General features: G+C 47.2%; 3 protein-coding genes and 1 pseudogene across 11 annotated transcripts; 2 read left to right on the top strand and 2 right to left on the bottom strand.

Annotated features, from left to right (window-relative positions):
• Positions 1 to 16: 16 nt before the first annotated feature.
• On the top strand, positions 17 to 1,394 carry Tmem223 (transmembrane protein 223). Its single transcript, XM_034499927.2, has 2 exons — positions 17 to 323; positions 965 to 1,394. The coding sequence occupies exons 1-2, from the start codon at positions 17 to 19 to the stop codon at positions 1,255 to 1,257; spliced, it is 600 nt and encodes a 199-aa protein (XP_034355818.1). The 3' UTR covers positions 1,258 to 1,394.
• A 52-nt stretch (positions 1,395 to 1,446) lies between these two features.
• Tmem179b (transmembrane protein 179B) lies at positions 1,447 to 3,448 on the bottom strand. Its single transcript, XM_034499921.2, has 5 exons — positions 3,285 to 3,448; positions 2,456 to 2,643; positions 2,238 to 2,372; positions 1,995 to 2,073; positions 1,447 to 1,797 (listed from the first exon to the last, which is right to left on the bottom strand). The coding sequence occupies exons 1-5, from the start codon at positions 3,378 to 3,380 to the stop codon at positions 1,636 to 1,638; spliced, it is 660 nt and encodes a 219-aa protein (XP_034355812.1). The 5' UTR covers positions 3,381 to 3,448; the 3' UTR covers positions 1,447 to 1,635.
• On the bottom strand, positions 3,442 to 17,101 carry Taf6l (TATA-box binding protein associated factor 6 like). 9 transcript variants are annotated; one of them, XM_034499874.2, is made up of 12 exons: positions 16,979 to 17,083; positions 15,853 to 15,908; positions 14,235 to 14,394; positions 13,701 to 13,787; positions 12,967 to 13,117; positions 12,779 to 12,829; positions 12,169 to 12,263; positions 9,323 to 9,397; positions 8,989 to 9,209; positions 8,564 to 8,696; positions 4,344 to 4,472; positions 3,442 to 4,244 (listed from the first exon to the last, which is right to left on the bottom strand). In XM_034499874.2, exons 2-12 carry the CDS (start codon positions 15,858 to 15,860, stop codon positions 3,483 to 3,485), a joined length of 1,872 nt encoding a protein of 623 aa, XP_034355765.1. In that variant the 5' UTR covers positions 15,861 to 15,908; positions 16,979 to 17,083; the 3' UTR covers positions 3,442 to 3,482. The 9 variants fall into 9 exon arrangements, with proteins under 9 accessions (XP_034355765.1, XP_034355770.1, XP_076772846.1 ...); XM_034499879.2 differs by lacking the exon at positions 16,979 to 17,083 and adding an exon at positions 16,575 to 16,871; XM_076916731.1 differs by lacking the exon at positions 16,979 to 17,083 and adding an exon at positions 16,711 to 16,868.
• On the top strand, positions 4,491 to 6,670 carry LOC143441234 (interferon-induced transmembrane protein 2 pseudogene; annotated as a pseudogene).
• Positions 17,102 to 18,135: the final 1,034 nt, after the last annotated feature.

Below are 18,135 nucleotides of genomic sequence, written 5' to 3' on the forward strand. Positions count from 1 at the left end.
ACGGAAGTGCTCCGCTATGGCAGCGTCTCTGTTGCCGCGGCGTGTCGGCCAACTGTTGTCTGTGCTGCAGTCCCAAAATGTGCACTGCTTTCTGCAAAACGGGGTCCCGCGGGATGTGCTGCTTTTCGAGCACGAACGGGGCCGCTTCTTTGCCGTCCTTGGACTGTTTTGTGCTGGTCAGGGCATCTTCTGGACCTCCTTGGCTGTTGCAGCCCTGTCCAGACCTCTGATCCAAGTACCTGCGGAGGCTCCCAAACGGGGCTACCTGGACCTGCACTCTGCACTCTGGCGCTACGGGCTAGCTCTTGGTTGCGGCATGATGGGTAAGCGCTTGGGCTCCAGATTGTTGTGAGGCTGTGAGCACAACGCTCACTCAGCTAAAAGGGGTTTCCAAAAAAGTAAGTGGGACACCCAGTATGGGTGTGGTGTAACTAAGTTCCTGAATGCTTTGCACCCTCACCCTGCACACAGTAGGCCAAGATCTGCCCCTCACACTAGCCATGAGTGGGCTTTTGAAGCCATGGACGCATTTTCTCCCAACAGAGCTGGCCATCTATAAAAATGTCAGTGGGCTGGTGATATGGCTCAGCTTGGTTTCTAAGAGTGCTTGTCTAGGATGCATGAGGCCTAGGGTTTAGCTCCCAACACTGCATAAACATGTATAATGGCATCCAGATGTAAACTTAGCATTTGGACAGTAGAAGATCACAAATTAAAAGTTATTGAACATATAGCAAGCTTGTAGCCAACATGGAATAATAGACCATCTCTTTTTTGGTTTTTCAAGACTTGGTTTCTCTGTGTAGCTCTGGCTGCCCTGGAACTCATTCAGTAGACCAGGCTGGCTCAGAGATCCAATATATATATACACATACACCTTTGCTCAAAGCTGTTACTTCCATTACAGTAATTTGATCCTAAGGAGGGTCTATATAACCTTTTACCCCACTTTGCTTCCCTGCAGGAGCGTTGGTCCTTGGTGCTGGTCTCCTCTACTCACTCCGATCTGTGCGGTCAGTCATGCTCCTTGCAGGAGGGCAGCAAGTGACATTGACCACTTATGCCCCCTTTGGCTTGGGTACCCGTTTCACAGTTCCCTTGAACCAAATTTCCTGCATGGCCCACAGAGGTGAAGTTCCTGCTATGCTGCCTCTGAAGGTCAAAGGCCGGCGCTTCTATTTCCTTTTGGACAAAGCTGGACATTTTCCCAACACTCAACTTTTTGATAACACTGTGGGTGCCTATCGGAGCCTGTGAAAAATGGCTTAACCTTCTCAGATGATGTAAAACCCTTAGGGATGAGGAGACCACTAGGGCAATGAAAAGGTGCCCAGAATTCACTAACAGCCAATAAATCTCTTCCAAAAGGCTTGACATGCCTAATTAAACCATCATTCTGTCCTCTCTCCCATCTCTTTGTGTAACATCAAGAAATCCACACCATAATGAAGAAAAGTAATATATTATTTTGGTATAAAAAAGTTAAGGAAAAAAAAAGCAGAAGTGGCCTATTTGAATGTTTCCCTCCTGGAGTGAAACCTGAGGTTTCCAAAAGAAACAGGGCTGTGCAGAGACAAGAGGATTAAAAGCACTCGGGCATGGAGGTTCTGGTGGCAGAAAGCACTCGAGTATTCTTCAGGATCGAGACTGGCGTTGCCCAACAAGGGCATCTGTCTCAGAGCTCCACTCTGGGTCACCCCTCTCCTGGGCCTGGTATGGTGTTGCTTTAAACTTGCACTGCATAACCTGGAGCATCAAGGCCAGACACCACAATATCAGATTCACCCAAGAAGAGGTCTGTGAGAGAGAATAGGAGTATGAGGAGGGAAGCCATCTCCAATCCAGTCCTACCCACACAACATTGTGTGATCAGACTAGGGTGACAAGCCCCATAGCTACTTTGAGCTTGTGACTGAAGTACAGCCAAGCACATATTACATGGTGAACACTCTTAAGCTACAGTCGAATAATCTTAGCATATCCCTTTGTCTCACTTCAGCATTGTGTAGGTTGGAGTAAAACTGCACAGCACTTCCTGGAGGTGTCCATGAGATTTTCTGGGCTTCGGAGCAGCTGTGAGGTTAAAGAAACAAGTTGTGAGACAGGGAACATGCTTTAAGCACATTTGTATCCTTTGAGATAAGGGTCAAGGGAAAGGGATAAAGTGGGAACTTAAATGACCTGTCCCCTACAGAGGGAAGATGGTCCCTGTCAGGCTTCCCTCCCTCTCCCATTACCTAGTTGTATGATTCAAGGAGATGATGGAATTGCAGAAAGAACTGGTGCCAAATCGAAGTATACAGGCAGACACTAAGATCAGGAAGATGGCTGTAGCTGAGATGGCCAAAGCAATTCGGAGCCCTATAGAACCTCTGAGGAAGAGAAGACAAGCTTTGTGGCTGAGGTGGGACTCACCTCACCTCGGCCCCTTGTCATCAATCAGTAGGGCAATCACCTGTGGGAGTCTTCGATGCAGCTGCTGTAGACCCAGAAGAAAAGAAGCAGAAGGCAGTAGAGTGCCAGGATGCCTGAGGCCCCAGCCACAAAGTAGCAGAGGGAAGGGGCTGAGGGACATAACAAGGCCAGAGAAGAGCCATTGAGTGCAGCCACACCATACAAGGGACAGCTACCGCCAAAGGAGCCCTGTGGAGAGAAGCTGTTAGGTCCATTTAAGTTCAGTACGAGAGATGCAGGTTCCCTTCAGATATAAGGACTAGTTCATAAGTTTAGGTGAAAGAGACAGATGGATCTGCTGGGAACAATCTCAGGGCCCAGAAGGATCAAAATTCAGAGGGTTATAAATAAGGAACCCAAGAGAAATCACAAGTTTTACCCTTCCCTGTGAGCAGAAATCATACAGTAGATCCTGACTTTGTACGTCCTTTAAGAAGCTCTCCTAATCTGTAAAAGTAGGTGTCCTAGGCTCATATAGTGATTCAAAGTACTCTACCACCAAGAATACCCAGCAGTAAAGACTCAAATGTGCATAGCTGTATTGATTCCTCATTTCATACATCGTGTTACAACCATGTGGCACCATTATCTTCTCTGCTACACTACGTTTTGGTGGTGGTTCCCCCCCCACACAAACGTTTTATTATTGAATGGATGCCGAGACGACCTGTGTGTCTCAAAACCCTATTAGCTTATGGAGCTGGACTGGAAGCTTGTCCCGTTCCTTTGGAGAGAAAACAACTTTGGAACGTTCTAGCCCCTAGACACCGCGGCCAGCCCCCTACGCAAGCCTGCTGGACCCCAAGGCCGGCCCGCCCCCGCAGCCGCACCTGGGTCCGGGTCAGCGTCGCGGCCGCCACAGCCCCGCACAGGAAGGCGGCAGCGAAGAGCACGAGCTCAACTCGCTGCAGCCAGGGCAGCGCCATGGCGCCCAGGCCACCAGGAAGCCAACCGCCCAAGCCCCGCCCACGATCACAGACACGTCACTTCCAGGTGCCGATTTATTCTCGGAGGCACAGCAGCCAGCCTCACAGAGGCAGGTACAGCGAGTAGTCTGAGAGCGCCCAGCGGCGGGCCGGGCGGCCAGTGCGGCCGATCATGGGCAGCTTTTGCACGTAGCGGGACGCGGGGCTGGGCCCATAGGGTGGAGGAAATGCGGTTTGAAAGAGGCGCCCACGGCAGCGCCGCCCGGCCTGACGCCCGGCAATTATAAAGCGAAAGTGAGGGGCGCCACGGGGCGCGAAGCGGCTCTTCTGGAAGACGTCTCGCGTTCCCACGCCGGGACCCTGCTGACGAGGAGCGCCCCGCGCTCGGTGTACACGCGGCAGCGGCCTGCTCTCCGAGGCGGCGTTGGCGGCGGCGAGGGTCCCACCACACGGGCTTTCGTCACCCTGAGGGCTGACCACCGCGCTGGCAGTCAGCTGCGGCATTTTCCGCACCGAATCCGGGGCAGCCGCAGGCTCCTTCTTGTCTCCGGGCGGTCGTGGGGCCGTGGGAGCAGGCTGGCCAGTGCCAAAGCGGGTGGCCAAGCTGTCACCAAAGAAGGAGTATAGCTCACGGTAGATATCTGCCAGGGTCAAGGAAGAAGGGTCCTCTGGTCCTGCAACCCCTGACGGCAGCGGGAGACCAGACCCAAAACCTGTTTCGGAGCCTCCCCCGGGGGGAGACTCTTGTAGGAGAAGGCTGTCCCAAGGCAGGTCCTCCGCAGGTCGGTACCCTCTCAGGCCAAGGCCACCGCGGTTGGGCTCTGCAGCCTGAGCTTTCATCTTCAGTAATCGCTCTACGGCCACCTGTAAACCAAGAGCTAGGAGGAATCTGGGTCCAGGAGCCATCTCAAAGTAAATCTACTAAGCTCCTGCAGGAAAGAGAAGCTGGGACTGGTAACTCACCAGAATAGCTCCATATACTTTGTGCCCATCTGCTTTGACCTGGGCATTAGACACGGAATAGTCATCCAGCACAGCCTGCAAGTTTGTCCAGTAAGTAGGCAGATGTGGGTAGAGGACTCGTTCCACTGCCTAGAACGTAAAGAAGGAATGCAGTTAAGCAACCTTGTTCCATATGCCTTCTTGAGTACCCTTTCCCACAAAAGATCCACACGATTTTTGACAGGGCTCAGTCCTCTATTCCCTTCTATTTCCTTATTGAGATATCCCAATATCTCTGGGATCTACTGTACGTATAAACTTTTGGTAAACATAAAGGATAAAAACATATAAACACAATATAAAAAGCCCCATTACCAGCATTTATTATGAGTTAATGAGGCATAATTTTTGCAGACTGCTGGTAAATAAAATCAGCAAGGAATCAGTGGTGTTCTCATTTGAAAAGTTAGAGCTGAGTTCAGACCACACACATAAAAACAATACTGGAAGCCCAGACTGGGCCTTGAACCCTTTCTTTAGCTCCCCAAACTCTGGGATTACAGGCAGTGAACCACTACACTGACTTTGAATGTACAGTTTTAAATTATGTAATCATCTAGGGGCAAAGCATGTCTAAAGAAAGACAATGACATTAGAGATGGGCTTTGACATATAAGGCAGATGTGAATCACTCATCCAGAGCATGAACATCTGAAAATGCAGAGCAACTGTCAAACTCCTAGGAAAAATGTTGAAAGAAATAGGGATTGCATTTTAAATACCTATGAAAGACACCAAAACATCCTGTTAAAATTTAGACATTAATATACACACAGAAAAGCTATCTTAGCAGCAGCCATCCTCCAGACAAGGTGATTGTTCCAGAGTCAACACCATGAGCCAATTCTCAAGCCTTCTTGCCCACCAATGCCAGACTTCCTCCAAGCTATGAGACAAAGAGGCCTGACTGAGCTGGGGGAACCCAGCAACTCAGCTGTTGTGAGGACCACCGTGATCAACATGCCCAGAGAGGTCTCTGTGCCTGACCATGTGGTCTGGTCCCTGTTCAATACACTCTTCCATGCCTGCTACCTGGGCTTCATTGCCTATGCCTACTCTGTGAAGTCCAGGGACAGGAAGATGGTGGGTGGCGATTGGAGCCCAGGCCTACCCGTCCACTGCCAAGTGCCTGAACATCAACTCCCTGATCTTCAGCGTCCTCGTGGTAATAATCTGCATTGTTATTTTCTCCACCACCTCTGCAGTAGTCTTGCAATCATTTTCACAAAGAGTGCCACATTCTGGATTCTAGCTGTGTTCCACAGTCCATATCTGGTCCTCCCCTTAGGGGAATTCCCCTTAGGCTGAGGCCTTGACCCTTTACCCTATGCATATGCAAATGTTACCTTCACTTATCTGTCCACAGTGGATTCCATAAAGTGCACTTGGTGGGAAAAAAAAAGAAAAGAAAAGCTATCTTAATCATATAACAGTAAATCAACTAGATTTTGAGGTGCAGGTCTATAACTCTAGCATTTAGGAGCTTGAGTCCAAATTTGAGGCCAGCCTGGGCTTCATTTTAAGTCCCTATTTTTGTTTTTAAAAAGTCAAGCATGGTGGCTCAAACCTTTAATCCCACCATTTGTGGGTATGGGTGGGTGATGGGAAAGGTATTCCAGAGGAGGCGATTGAATCTCTTAAGTTCTTGTGGCAAGCTTAGTTCACAGAGCAGGTTCAGGACGGCTAGAGCTACACAGAAAGAGAAACCCTGTTTAGAAAACCAGTAGTAGGGGGCTGGAGAGATGGCTCAGCGGTTAAGAGCACTGACTGCTCTTCCAGAGGTCCTGAGTTCAATTCCCAGCAACCACATGATGGCTCACAACCACCTGTAATGAGATCTGATGCCCTCTGGTGTGTCTGAAGAGAGCAAAAGTGTACTCATGCATAAAATAAATAAATAAATAAATAAATAAATCTTTAAAATAAAGGGCTGGAGATAAGACTCAGTGGTAAGACACTTGCAGAGGACTTGGGTTCAATTCCCAGCAACTATGAAACAGCTCATAACTGTAACTCCAGTTCTAAGGGACCAATGCCTTCACACAGACATATATGTAGGCAAAACACCAATGCACATAAAAAAATTAGATTTTTTTTTTTAGCCACTAATAAGATAAAACAACAACAAAAGCATTTGAGGGGGGCTCAGCAAGATGGTTCACTGTGTAAATATACTTGCTGTACAAGCCTTGTGACCCGAGTTCAATGCCCTGAATCCAATAAAGTTAAAAGGGAAAGCTCACTCTCTCATGGACTACAAACATTCCTATGCACACACATCATGCAAATAATAATAATAATAATAATTGTTTCAAAAGGAGCTGAAATGCAGCTCAGTTGGTCAACGTGCTCTAAGTGCTAGATTTAACCCCAGCACTGCATAAACTGGATGTGATGTTCCTGCATTTAACCCTAGATGCCAACACTCAGGAGGTGGGAAGAGTTCAAGGTCACTTTCAGCTACAAAGCAAATCCAAGGCCAGCCTGGGATAAATCAGCACATAAAAGTCCAGTTTGATCCAACAGAAATGTTTGTTTATTTTTCTTGTTTTTGTTTTCCCCAGTTTAATTACAAATTTGAGACCAGTCTAGGCTTCATTCTAAGTCCTGGGTTTTTCTTTTTCTTTTTCTTTTTCTTTTTCTTTTTTTTTAACAAAGCCAGGAATGATGGCTCAAGCCTTTAATCCCAGCAGTGGAGGCAGGGGTGGGGGCTGAGGAAGGTTTCTCTGTGTAACCCTGGCTGTTCTGGAAGCCACTCTGTAGAACAGGCCAGCCTCAAACTCAGAGATTTGCCTGCTTCTGCTGTGATTAAAGGCATATGGCAAAAGCTTTTTTGAGGGTGGGAGGGATTTTGTTTTTTGGTTTATCTCTTTTATTTTTAGATGTGTTTTCTCACTCCTTCTTTGAAACCCCTCTCCTCACCCACCCACTTGTGGCTGCCTACCCTTCTCCTGTTTAGCTCAAATGAGATGGCTTTTTTTCTTCTTTCCTTCAACCTCCACCTCTGGGCAGCTTCTTAGACTTACAGCTTGCCAGCCCTAAGATGTTTTCTTTTAAACTAAAACTGTCCCTGAGCTTAAGACACACACACCAACTACATTTCTGCACACCAACAAGGACCAACCCAAGAAGACACCACTATAGCAGCATCACAGCAAGAATTCAGGAAGAAACATAACAAAAGGGTTGATGGAGTAGGAGGTGGGGGGAATGGTGCAGAGCACTGGCCAAGGTCAACAAGACCCCTTGACAGCCAACACTACAGAAATAAACTGTGTTGGTTCTCCTTAGGGCAATTATGAAAGCACCCTAAGACTGTGAGGACTTAAAAAAAATGGAAATATGACACAGTCAAGATCACTTGATACAATATTTCCCCAAAACTTTTTAATTTATATATATACATATGTATATATATATATGTATATGTATATATATGTGTGTGTGTATTTTTAATTTATATATATGTGTGTGTGTATGTGTATGTATGTATGTATATGTATGTATATATGTATGTATATGTATGTATGTGTGTATATGTATGTATATGTGTATGTATATTTGTGTATATGTATGTATATGTATGTATGTATGTATATGTATGTATGTATGTGTGTATATGTATGTATATGTATGTATGTATGTATGTGTGTGTATATATATATATATATATATTAAAATGACCAAATAGAATTATTCCAAGTATCTAAGAGAGGCTCAGTGGATATAGTAGATATAGTCATATTAACAGAATTAAGACACATTAAGTCTGATGATTTCTATGGATGCCAAGTTTCTATTTGCTATAAGACATACAACAGAAACTGATGCTATGTGGTGCCTAAAGCAGGAAGATCACAAACTGATGAAGGCCAGTAAGGGGTTATAAAACAAGCACTGTCTCAAATAAATGAAAACCCAAGGAGAAAAGGAGAGACAAAGAAACTGAGGGTATTTCCTAACATGGTGCTATGAAACGGGCAGGAATTTAAAACAACAACAAGAAACAAGTTCTGCAGGGATAACACAGTTACAAACAGTCAGGAAGGTGTACAATAACCCTGGCCTAAGGCAGGGTCCCAACACGACAGCATCAGACACACACCACTTCCACAAAAAATGCACATGAATGATATTTTTCTAACACTTTAAAAGATCTGTGAGAAAGTCAGAGTCCTCACCTTCCAGCCTAGAGCATGCAGCCCTACCACTGCCCCATAGTGGGAACAGAGAGGCCGAACAGGGTCTGTCAGGACCTTCTGCAGGGAGAGCAGAATCTGCTGATAGAGGCCACTTACAAGGTCTCCATGAGTCCTGTGGGAGCAACAGTCAGGAAAGAGAATGAAGTATCACACAAAAGGAGTTGAACACTTGTAGACGTCTCTGAGACAGGCTGCCAGGTGTGACTGACCCAGGATCCAAGAGACAAAAGACTAATATCTTATATTTGTAATTATACCATGGCATGCCGGCTAGGGGGCTCGAAGGAGAAGGTCCACACTTAATATTTAATCTAAAAGCCAGAGGCTTCATATAGCTCCCTACCATAACCCAATCAACTCTGTAAGCTATCCCACCCTCTGCTCAGCTTGAGCCCAGTGGCTACCAGAAGATGTGGCTGAGTAGAAGGGCAGCCCCATCTCTCAGAGTCCAGTGGTCATTCAAAGGGTTGATGGAGGCAGCCAGTGGCTCCAAGACACAGTAAAGCACGCTGCCCACCAGGGATCGGACATAGGGCCCCAAGCACAGGTGTGGGTTCCGTATCAGGCTCCGTGCCACCTGCAGTAGTCGGTGCAGCTGCTCCAGGTCATGGCTTACAGATTTAACCTGTTGGTAGGAGTGGGTGGCTTAGGGAGACAGAGACATGAGCTTGCGATTTATAGCATCTGCTATAAACCATAAACAGAGAAGGGTCATCTTTGCTAGAATTGATCACTTACCCCACTGACCACATAAACAAAGTAAGGCAGGAGTGCTGCAATCTTAGAGTTTGTCTGCAGGTCCTGGAGGGCAACCTGAAAGGAACCACTTCAATAAAAGAAAAGCCACCACTCTGGAGGCTGGGTTAGCACCCATGTGTTACCATGTTAAACGTTCATGATTCAGAAATCCCCCTACTTTTAACCTTAAGAAACCCAGACAAAGATAAGAACAGTGCCGTCTGTTTACAATTTTTAAAAAGTGAACACAAGGCTAGGTGTGGCACAGGAGGCAGGTAGAGGACCAGTCTAAAGCCAGCACAACCCTCTTTCCAAACGAACACAGGTGGAGACAGTGAGATTGTTCAGTCTGGTAAAAGTACATGTTGCACAAGGCCTTCGACCTAAGTTCAAATCTCAGAAACCATAGAAAAGCAGAGGAGAGCTACCAAGTGTTTTCTGGAGACACGGCTTCTCTGTGTAACAGTCCCGGCTGTCCTAAAACTCAACTCTGTAGACCAGGCTGGCTTTGAACTCACAGAGATCTGCCTGCTCCTACCTCCCAAGTGATAGAACAAAAGGCATGTGCCACCACCACGCTCAAAAGTGTTTTTCTTACCTTCACATATGTGCCACAGTGTGCACAAGCATGAGAGCAATTGTTTGGGTTTTTTGTTTTAGTTTGTTTGTTTGTTTGTTTTTTGAGATGGGGTCTGATGTAGACTGCCCTTTAATTATGTAGCTGAGTATAACCTTGAACTTCTGATCACCCTGCATCCCATTTCCTAAGTGGTAGAATTACCGGTGTTCATCACCATGCCTAGTTATTCAACATATTTTTAATTTTTAACTAAGAAAACGCTGTAGGTTTGGCATGGTGGCAGAGGCCTGTGAAGCACTTGGGAGGCTGAGACACAAAGACTGCTGCAAATCTGAGGCCAGCCTGAGCTACCATAATGAGTTTCAGGCCAAAGGTTACACTGCAAGACTAAAACCTTTGTCTCAAACAAAACAAAACCCAAGGGAAAAAAGGTAAGCTGTCAAATCAGGTATCACTTATGCTTACATTAAAGTAATAGTAACATATAATAGGAACAAACACACGGGAGAGTGAGCAGAAGACTGTGTGCTTTTATAGTATAGGTAGCTCCATAGTAAATTCACACTGGAGTTACTTTTGTAAGCAGAAGACATTTTTTACAGTAAAAACGAAACTTCATTCAGGGCTGGGAAGATGGCTCGGCAGTTAAAAGCATTAAGAGCAATTGCAGGAACTGAGCAGGGCTCAGTGCCCAGCTCTTACACAACAACATAACAACTTACAACTGTCTGTAACTCCAGTTGTAGGGGACACACTCCCTCTTCTGACTTCCATGGGCACTGAGCAAAGATGATGCAGTTACATGCATGTAGGCAAAATACTCATACACACCAAATAAAAGATAAACAGTTCTTTAAAAAGCAGCTAGGCGCTGGTGGCACATTTCATTAATCCCCACATTCAGGAGGCAAAGGTAGGAGGATATCTGTGAGTTCAAGGTCAGCCCGGTCTACAGAGCAATTTTTAGGACAACCAAAACCAACCAAACAGACAAACAAAAACCATCTTGAAAAAAGCAAGCAGAGCCGGGCAGTGGTGGCGCACGCCTTTAATCCCAGCACTTGGGAGGCAGAGGCAGGTGGATTTCTGAGTTCGAGGCCAGCCTGGTCTACAGAGTGAGTTCCAGGACAGCCAGGGCTACACAGAGAAACCCTGTCTCAAAAAACAAAACAAAAACAAAAACAAAAACAAAAACAAAAAAAAACAAAACAAAGAAAAAAGCAAGCAGCTGGTGGGACCCTTTGATCCTAGAGCTCCAGGGAAGGAGGCAGGCAGATCTCTTACGAGTTCATGGTCAGCTGAGCCTACATAGAGAGTTCCAGGCCAACCTACATAGAGACTCTGTCTCAAAAAACATAAACCAACCAAAGAAACCTCCTCATCTATCAACTTGGACCCTGCAGGCCCCCTAGAGAAGGATCTGAAAGAGAGACTCAAGCTGCCAGCTACAGGTGAGTGAGAATCAAAGCAAGAGCTAACTTTTTGTTTCCATGGGTTTGTTGTCTACAAAGTAGCCCACAGCTCAGCCTCAGACCTGCAATCTTCCAACCAGTGCTGGTATTACAGGCCCATGCCACCACGCCTGCTTCTGAGTGTTGGGACTCCATTCCAGGCTTTTGCACATGCTAGTCAGTGCACTGGGTAGCCTACCAGCCAAGTTCTAGAGATAGAAATGGATGCTGGCAATGTTTTTAGTTTTTTAAGCAAAATAGCAGCAGCTAGATATGTGAAGGTGGAGGGTCTAAACCCATGCACAGAAAGGTAGCATGATTGGGCAAACCATAGTCCTTATCTGGCCATGGGCAGAAGAAGAGAGACCATGGGTGGTATCCAGGGGTTAAACAAATAACAGCAGCTACCAGCCCAGGACCTAAGTCTGTAGAACATGACAGGCTAGGCACCTAGGGGCACCTGACCTGGACCACTATTTCTTCTCCTTTCCTCACCAAGTCCAGATAAATAAATGCCTCAATTGGGTTCAGATCAATGGTTCAGAACCCCAAAAAAAAGGGAATCCAAATAAGGGCATGGGAGCACGGTCACTAGAAGCACTCGCTGTGCTGCCCATTGCTCAGGAAGGGTTTCCACTCTTCTAGCATAAGGGCGTCAGAACTGGCATCATAGGAGGCCACTCAGAGCACACACACCACTGGAGAACAGGTTCTACCACAGTAACTAGTTCACCTATGGAGGACAGGAACTAGATAGCTGAACATATCTCAAGATTTAAAACTGACTTTATGCCTAGTCAGCCTCACTCGCTCACCTTCATCAGCTGGGGGTCATCGCCCAGTACAGCCCGGGTCACTTGCTGGTAGTATTTGAGCAGGTCATCTGTCAGTGAAGACACTGCACTGGGCACTGTGAGGAGATAGGAAGGAAGATGGAATCACAGATGGAGGGATAGCCTTCTGGAGGCTGCTGCCCTCCAGCCAGAGCTACATCCACCCACAAGGAACCCATCCAAGCAGAACAAGCAGGCACATGCTCCAGCTGCACTCTCTCTGATCACATAAATCCCATGGGTCACCGATCTACCGACTCCCACCCACCTTCTGCCCCAGATTCCCTCTCAGTTCTCAAGCTCACAGTGGACAAGCCTCAGGCTCTCTGAAGCTCTGCTCAGCATACCCTGGAAGTAAGAAACTTCTCGGGGACCTCAGCATGCAACCCAGACTTCTCTCTTGGCCTCCAACATAATGAATGGCAACAGGTCAGGATTCTACCTGTAACCATAAGCCTTCTGGACAGGGACCTTTGTCCCTTTAGAACACAGCAGGCACCCATACATGCTTGTAAGATTCAGACCAAAAGGCATAGAGGCCCCTCACTCCTATAGCGCTCTTCCAGACAGCCCATTCTCCACACTGCCTTACCTGATCCCTGAGGTGCCAGGTTTCCTTTGCCATCCAGATAGGAGACATGAACTAGAATCACATGATACAGATGAATGTTAGTTGGGATTTTACCCCTCCACCTTCTGCCCTACCTGAAAGTTGGCCCATGAGCACCACCCAGACCATCCAATTCCTGTCCTAACCCAGAGAAGGACCCTAGCAGCCACCTCTGACAGCTGTCTCTGCACAGCCCTTAGGGATGTTGGTAGCCAGTGCCAGCTCTACCAGGTTCACTTCTCGATCCTCTGGAAAGTAGAGTTCACCCTCCCTTGCAGGGCGCAAGGGCAATGCCTCCTGGGACCCATAGCCACACACAGCCTGAGGAGAAAGATTGACAAGCAGGGTGAATTCAGTGAAGGAACAAGAGCCAGGATTCGGATCTCCTGATTGGGGCAGGAAGCCTATGCTGGAGGGTAGTCCACACGTCCCCAGAACCTAGAGATGCCTAGGGATCAGAGCTGTCTGTGGATCACTTGGTCAAGGTTATATGATGTCTTTCCTCACATAACTCTAAGGGTTCTATGCCCTACTGCTAAGGTGCCAATGTCTCCCGTTCACACCCAAACAATTCTCAAAACATACTACCTTCCTCCCTCAACTTCTCGCCCCAGAGCTATACCAAGACAGGTTAACATCCCCATGTTTCTTCAGGCCGTTTCCTTACCCAGCATGCCTTTTTATTTCTTCAAGCTCATTTTCCTCAGCACTTTTTAAGGCCTGGCTCAAGCTCTGCCTCTTCTTCGAAGCCTTCTCCCACCTCCAGGAACCCATGGGCCTTTGCACTTTGTGGGCCCAATGCCTGGCCTGCTGTATTGTTTGCCTCACCACACTGCCAGCCCCAATCTGAACGGGAGAGGTGGCTTCACATCCCCTGGGTCCTCTATGGCCGTACTCCACTGACCTCCACACTGCTCCACCTGAGAGCCCTGTTGAAGTCCTCCACCGTCAGCTTCCTTCTCTTAGTGTGTTTCATGAACTGAGAGCTATTCTGGGAGAAGAGGAACAGAATCCAGAATCAGGGGGCAGGGAGCAAATGTGGGAAGCTGCAAGGGAAATGTGCTAGACTGGAAAGACAAAGAGAACCCTCTACCAGCTATCAGAAACCCTGCATTTTCAGCTCAGCTTCTGTACACCCTCCGCAGGTCATGTCCCCACTGTGTGCCTCAGTGTCTCAAGTGCAAAGTGTCACTATCCATCTATTCTGCCTAGGCATCAGGACACTGTGAGATAGTGTCATGAGAAAGTGCCCAGCAAATGTTCTTTATTCTAGACACCTCACTGGCTACAGAGACTCTTTAAAAGGCACATGCCTAGACTGTCTTCTGACCTCAAAGCACAAGGTACCTGACATATATTTGCTGAGCATGTCGGTGTGGGAAGAGGTAACAGGGAAGAACAGAGGGAGAAGGAGTGAGGGGAACTGAGAGCAGCACACCTGGGTGGCCTCTCGGAGACGGTAACACACATCTTCAGCGAGCAGAGCAGCCACCTCGTCACTCAGCTCCAGCCCTGTGCTCTCTGCCATGAGCCGGACTGACTCCCGAGGGATCTCCACAAACCTCCTCTCTTCTCTTTCTGACATGGCCCCAGTGGAGCTGCAAGTGGAAAAAGGTTGAAAAGCTGCTCAGTATCTCTGAGATTCCTCCAAGGGGCGAGACCATTTCAACCATGCCTGCTCTTCTTGTTTTATAAGCCACAAAGCAGGAGCCCCGAGCCTCAGCACAGCCCAGGTCCAAGATGACCCACCCAGGAATGCTCCCAGGACCCCAGCAAGGGTTCATCATTCTTTATCTCCAACACCAACGTGCAACCCACACAGCCCACACAGCCATCCTCCCAGTGATTCCTGCTGATTTTGTAATAGAGAGAGATACTGGCCCAAACTAGGAAGGCTATGAGCCTTTCCAGGTTCAGTCTACAAAACCTTCCTGTTTCTTCTCTCGTGTTCTAAACTTCCACCCATGGCCACCTTTATCTCCTTATTTCAGGCCATTCTGTTTCTTCTGCCCCTTCTTTGTTCTCCCCAAATCTCTTTGACTCAGTGACCCATCACCTACTCCCTCCTTCAGATCCTTGTTTGAATGTCAGGGAGATCTTCCCAGATTGTATGAGGCAGGAGGATAAATAATAGTTCAAAGACCTCCTGAACTATGAAGTGAGTTCAAGGTTACCAAACAATTCAGACTATCTCAAAATAAAACGTAAAAAGAAGGCTAGAGCTGGGCAGTGGTAGCACACACCTTTAATCCCAGCACTCAGGATGCAAAAGCTGGTGGATCTCTGAGTTTGTAGGACTCTAAGTATCCAAAACCAAGGGACAGCCCCCACAGAGAACCCACAGGCAGGTCTCGTTGTAATAACATGAGGTTTATTGGTACTGGTGCACCAGGACTCTCTTGTGTGCAGACAAAAGAGTCTTGAATCAGAATGGAGGCCATTTATATACCAATATTCACAAGGCTCATAAAGGCAGTTTTACCTCTTCATCAATAACTACAAAGGCTGATTTTAACATCCATTCTCAAGCTTGGTTTCCTTCCCAGTCTCTGTCCCTATTTACATCTGTATCTCCCAATTTACATCTGTATCTCTGGGAGAATTCTTTTAAGTGACTGTTTACCCAGGTCTTTTACTGCCTCTATCTTGTATCCTTTGTTCTTTTGAAACATTAGTTCAAGTCCCTGGGATGAACCCTAGGGGCAGCTAGTGTAAAATGAAACTCTGGACCTAAGAATCTTTCAAGTTGAGACCTAAAATTTCACTTTTACAATTTATTCTCACAAGTTCAGCCTAGTCTATAGAGTAAGTTCCAGGACAGCCTGGGATACACAGAAAAACCCTATCCTGAAAGGAAAAAAAACAAAAACCGCCTGGAGATACAGCTCTGGGCAGAGAGCTTTCTTAACACATATGACACCTTAGGTTCCAATAGTCTGTAACTACGCAACACAGCTCTTCACAATCAACCCCACTCTTTTTAAGGCGGTGCTAAGGGATCAGTATGAGGTTCCACAGTAGATTGTGAGCTGCACAACAGTGGTCAGTAGGCTCACCTTTGCATTCTAGGCCTCCAGCAAGGTCAGCACATACTATGCTCTCTTAACACTTGCTGAAAAAAAAAAAAAAAAAAAAAAAGATAGCAGTTCTTTGTTTTCCAGTCCTAGAACTTACTCCCTAGGCTGACCTCCAAGTCACAGAGATCTTTCTGCCTCTGCCCCACCCCACCCCTGAGTGCTAGAATTAAGGAGGTGGGTCAGTACTTCTGACCATGAGTAGCTTTTTCTTTTTTTAAGATTTATTCACTTTTATGTGCATTGGTGTTTTGTCTGCATGTGTATGTCTGTGGGAGGGTGCTAGGTCCCTGGAAGTGGAGTTACAGACAGCCGTGACCTCCCATGAGGGTGCCGAGAATTGAACCTGGATCCTCCAGAAGCATAGCCAACTGCTCAGCCATCACTCCAGCCCAGTTATTTTTCTAAACACATAAATGCCCGTGGCTTCCGGCTAGCAACATTCTATATGCCCTCATCCTATCCTCACTAACAATGGGATATATAATTGTATACATTTGTCCATTTCACAAAGCCAAGGAAGTCTTAGCTCAGAGAGGTTACCTGAATTGTCCAAGACCAAACACTAAGCGCTAGGTAATTAGACTGCAGGGTCTCAAACCACTGTAATTCAACTCAGGATAATATATTCGTGAGCAGTAGGCTTGTTTGAACTAGGCCTGGCTTTGTAGCCCAAAGATTTGAAGTTCCACCACTAGACTCACTATTGGATGAGTACGCTTCAGTTTCCCATCTGTAAAATGGAAGCATTCAGTGTTGAGCAAGTGGAAAGCCAGAAGTTTCTCTATTAGGTTCCCGTTGAGACCTCACAAAATCCGGTCTGTGACCAAGGTCTCTTACTCCTTAGTCTCCTGTCCGGCAAACCCTCAGTTCCAAGTCCTCCAGACTAGGAGGCGTGGGAACCGATCTGCAAGAGCTTCTAGGTTGCGCATCCTCCCACCGATCTTCCTCCATCCCAGATCCAAAGGGCGTGGGGTCGAGTGGGGAGGTCAGGGGTTACAGAACTTGTGTCACGTGCTCGGTGAAGGGGGCGGGCCCCGTGGGCTCCGAGGCTGGTGAGCAGCCCACCGCGGGAAGCGATCCCTGGGTCCAGGCAAGACCTTCTCACCTGCAGACTCCGACGTTGGGAGGGTGCCTGCCGGAGGAGGCGGCGGCTGCTTCCACGCACCGGCTCACGGTAATTCCCTCTCTCGGCGACCAGACTCCACCCTCCATATGCGGAGCCAATCAGTGGCCGTCTACTGAGTTTTCCGCCCACCAAAGAGGCGTCCCACCTCAAGATTGGTCAGTGTGAATGTGCGGTAAAGGCACCAAGGCGTCGTTGGTCACGTGAGTGGCGCTTCTTAAAGCAACATCTCTTGTTTGTTAGCTAACAGGTGTGTGTTCCCTGGCTTATACTGAATTAGAAGTCAGCCCGTAAAACAAGCTGACCTTGGACTCATAGGACTTCCTCTGCTTCCAGAGTGCTGGGATCAAAGGCGTGTGCTACACACCGCTTTCCACTTTCCGATCTTAAAAAAAAGTTTAATTCTTTGTGTGTGTGCATGTACTTGCAAATAAGAGAACAACTTTGAGGAGTTGATGCTCTTGTTCCACCGTGTGGGCACCAACAATGGAACTCAAGTGGTCGGCTTAAACAACAAGCTCTTTTACTTTGTCTTCGCCATCTCACCAGTCCCGTGTAAAGCTGGATACAGCTCACTTGGTGATATGCTTGTCTAGTGCTTGCAGTACATGAACTAGCCAGCACTTGGAGGATGAAAGTGAGAGGATCAGAAGTTCAATATTATCCTCGGCTACATATCAAGTTTAAGGCTAACCTGGGATATAGGAAACACTAAGAAAGTGAAGTTTATTTACTGTGGCTTAGGTGATCAAACCTCCAGCTTGGCATCTGATAGACAAATGTTCTACCACTGAGCTACATCCTCGGTGCTCTTTTTTATTTTATATACACTGGTTGTATTAGGGTTCTCTAGAGTCACAGAACTTATTCGTAGTCTCTATATAATAAGGGAACTTGTTGATGACTTATAGTCCGTAGTCTAACTCCCCAACAATGGTCAGCAGCAGCTGTGAATGGAAGTCCAAGGATCTAGCAGTTGCTCAGTCCCACAAGGCAAGCAGGTGAAGAGAAAAATCTTCCTTCTTCCAATGTTCTTGTAGGTCTCCAGCAGAAGGTGTGGCCCAGATTAAAGGTGTGTGCCACCATGTCTGGATCTGGGACTTGCTTTGTCCCAGATGACCTTTAAGTCAGAGATCTCC

Source organism: Arvicanthis niloticus, chromosome 1, assembly GCF_011762505.2.
Source record: "Arvicanthis niloticus isolate mArvNil1 chromosome 1, mArvNil1.pat.X, whole genome shotgun sequence".
NCBI lineage: Eukaryota > Metazoa > Chordata > Mammalia > Rodentia > Muridae > Arvicanthis > Arvicanthis niloticus.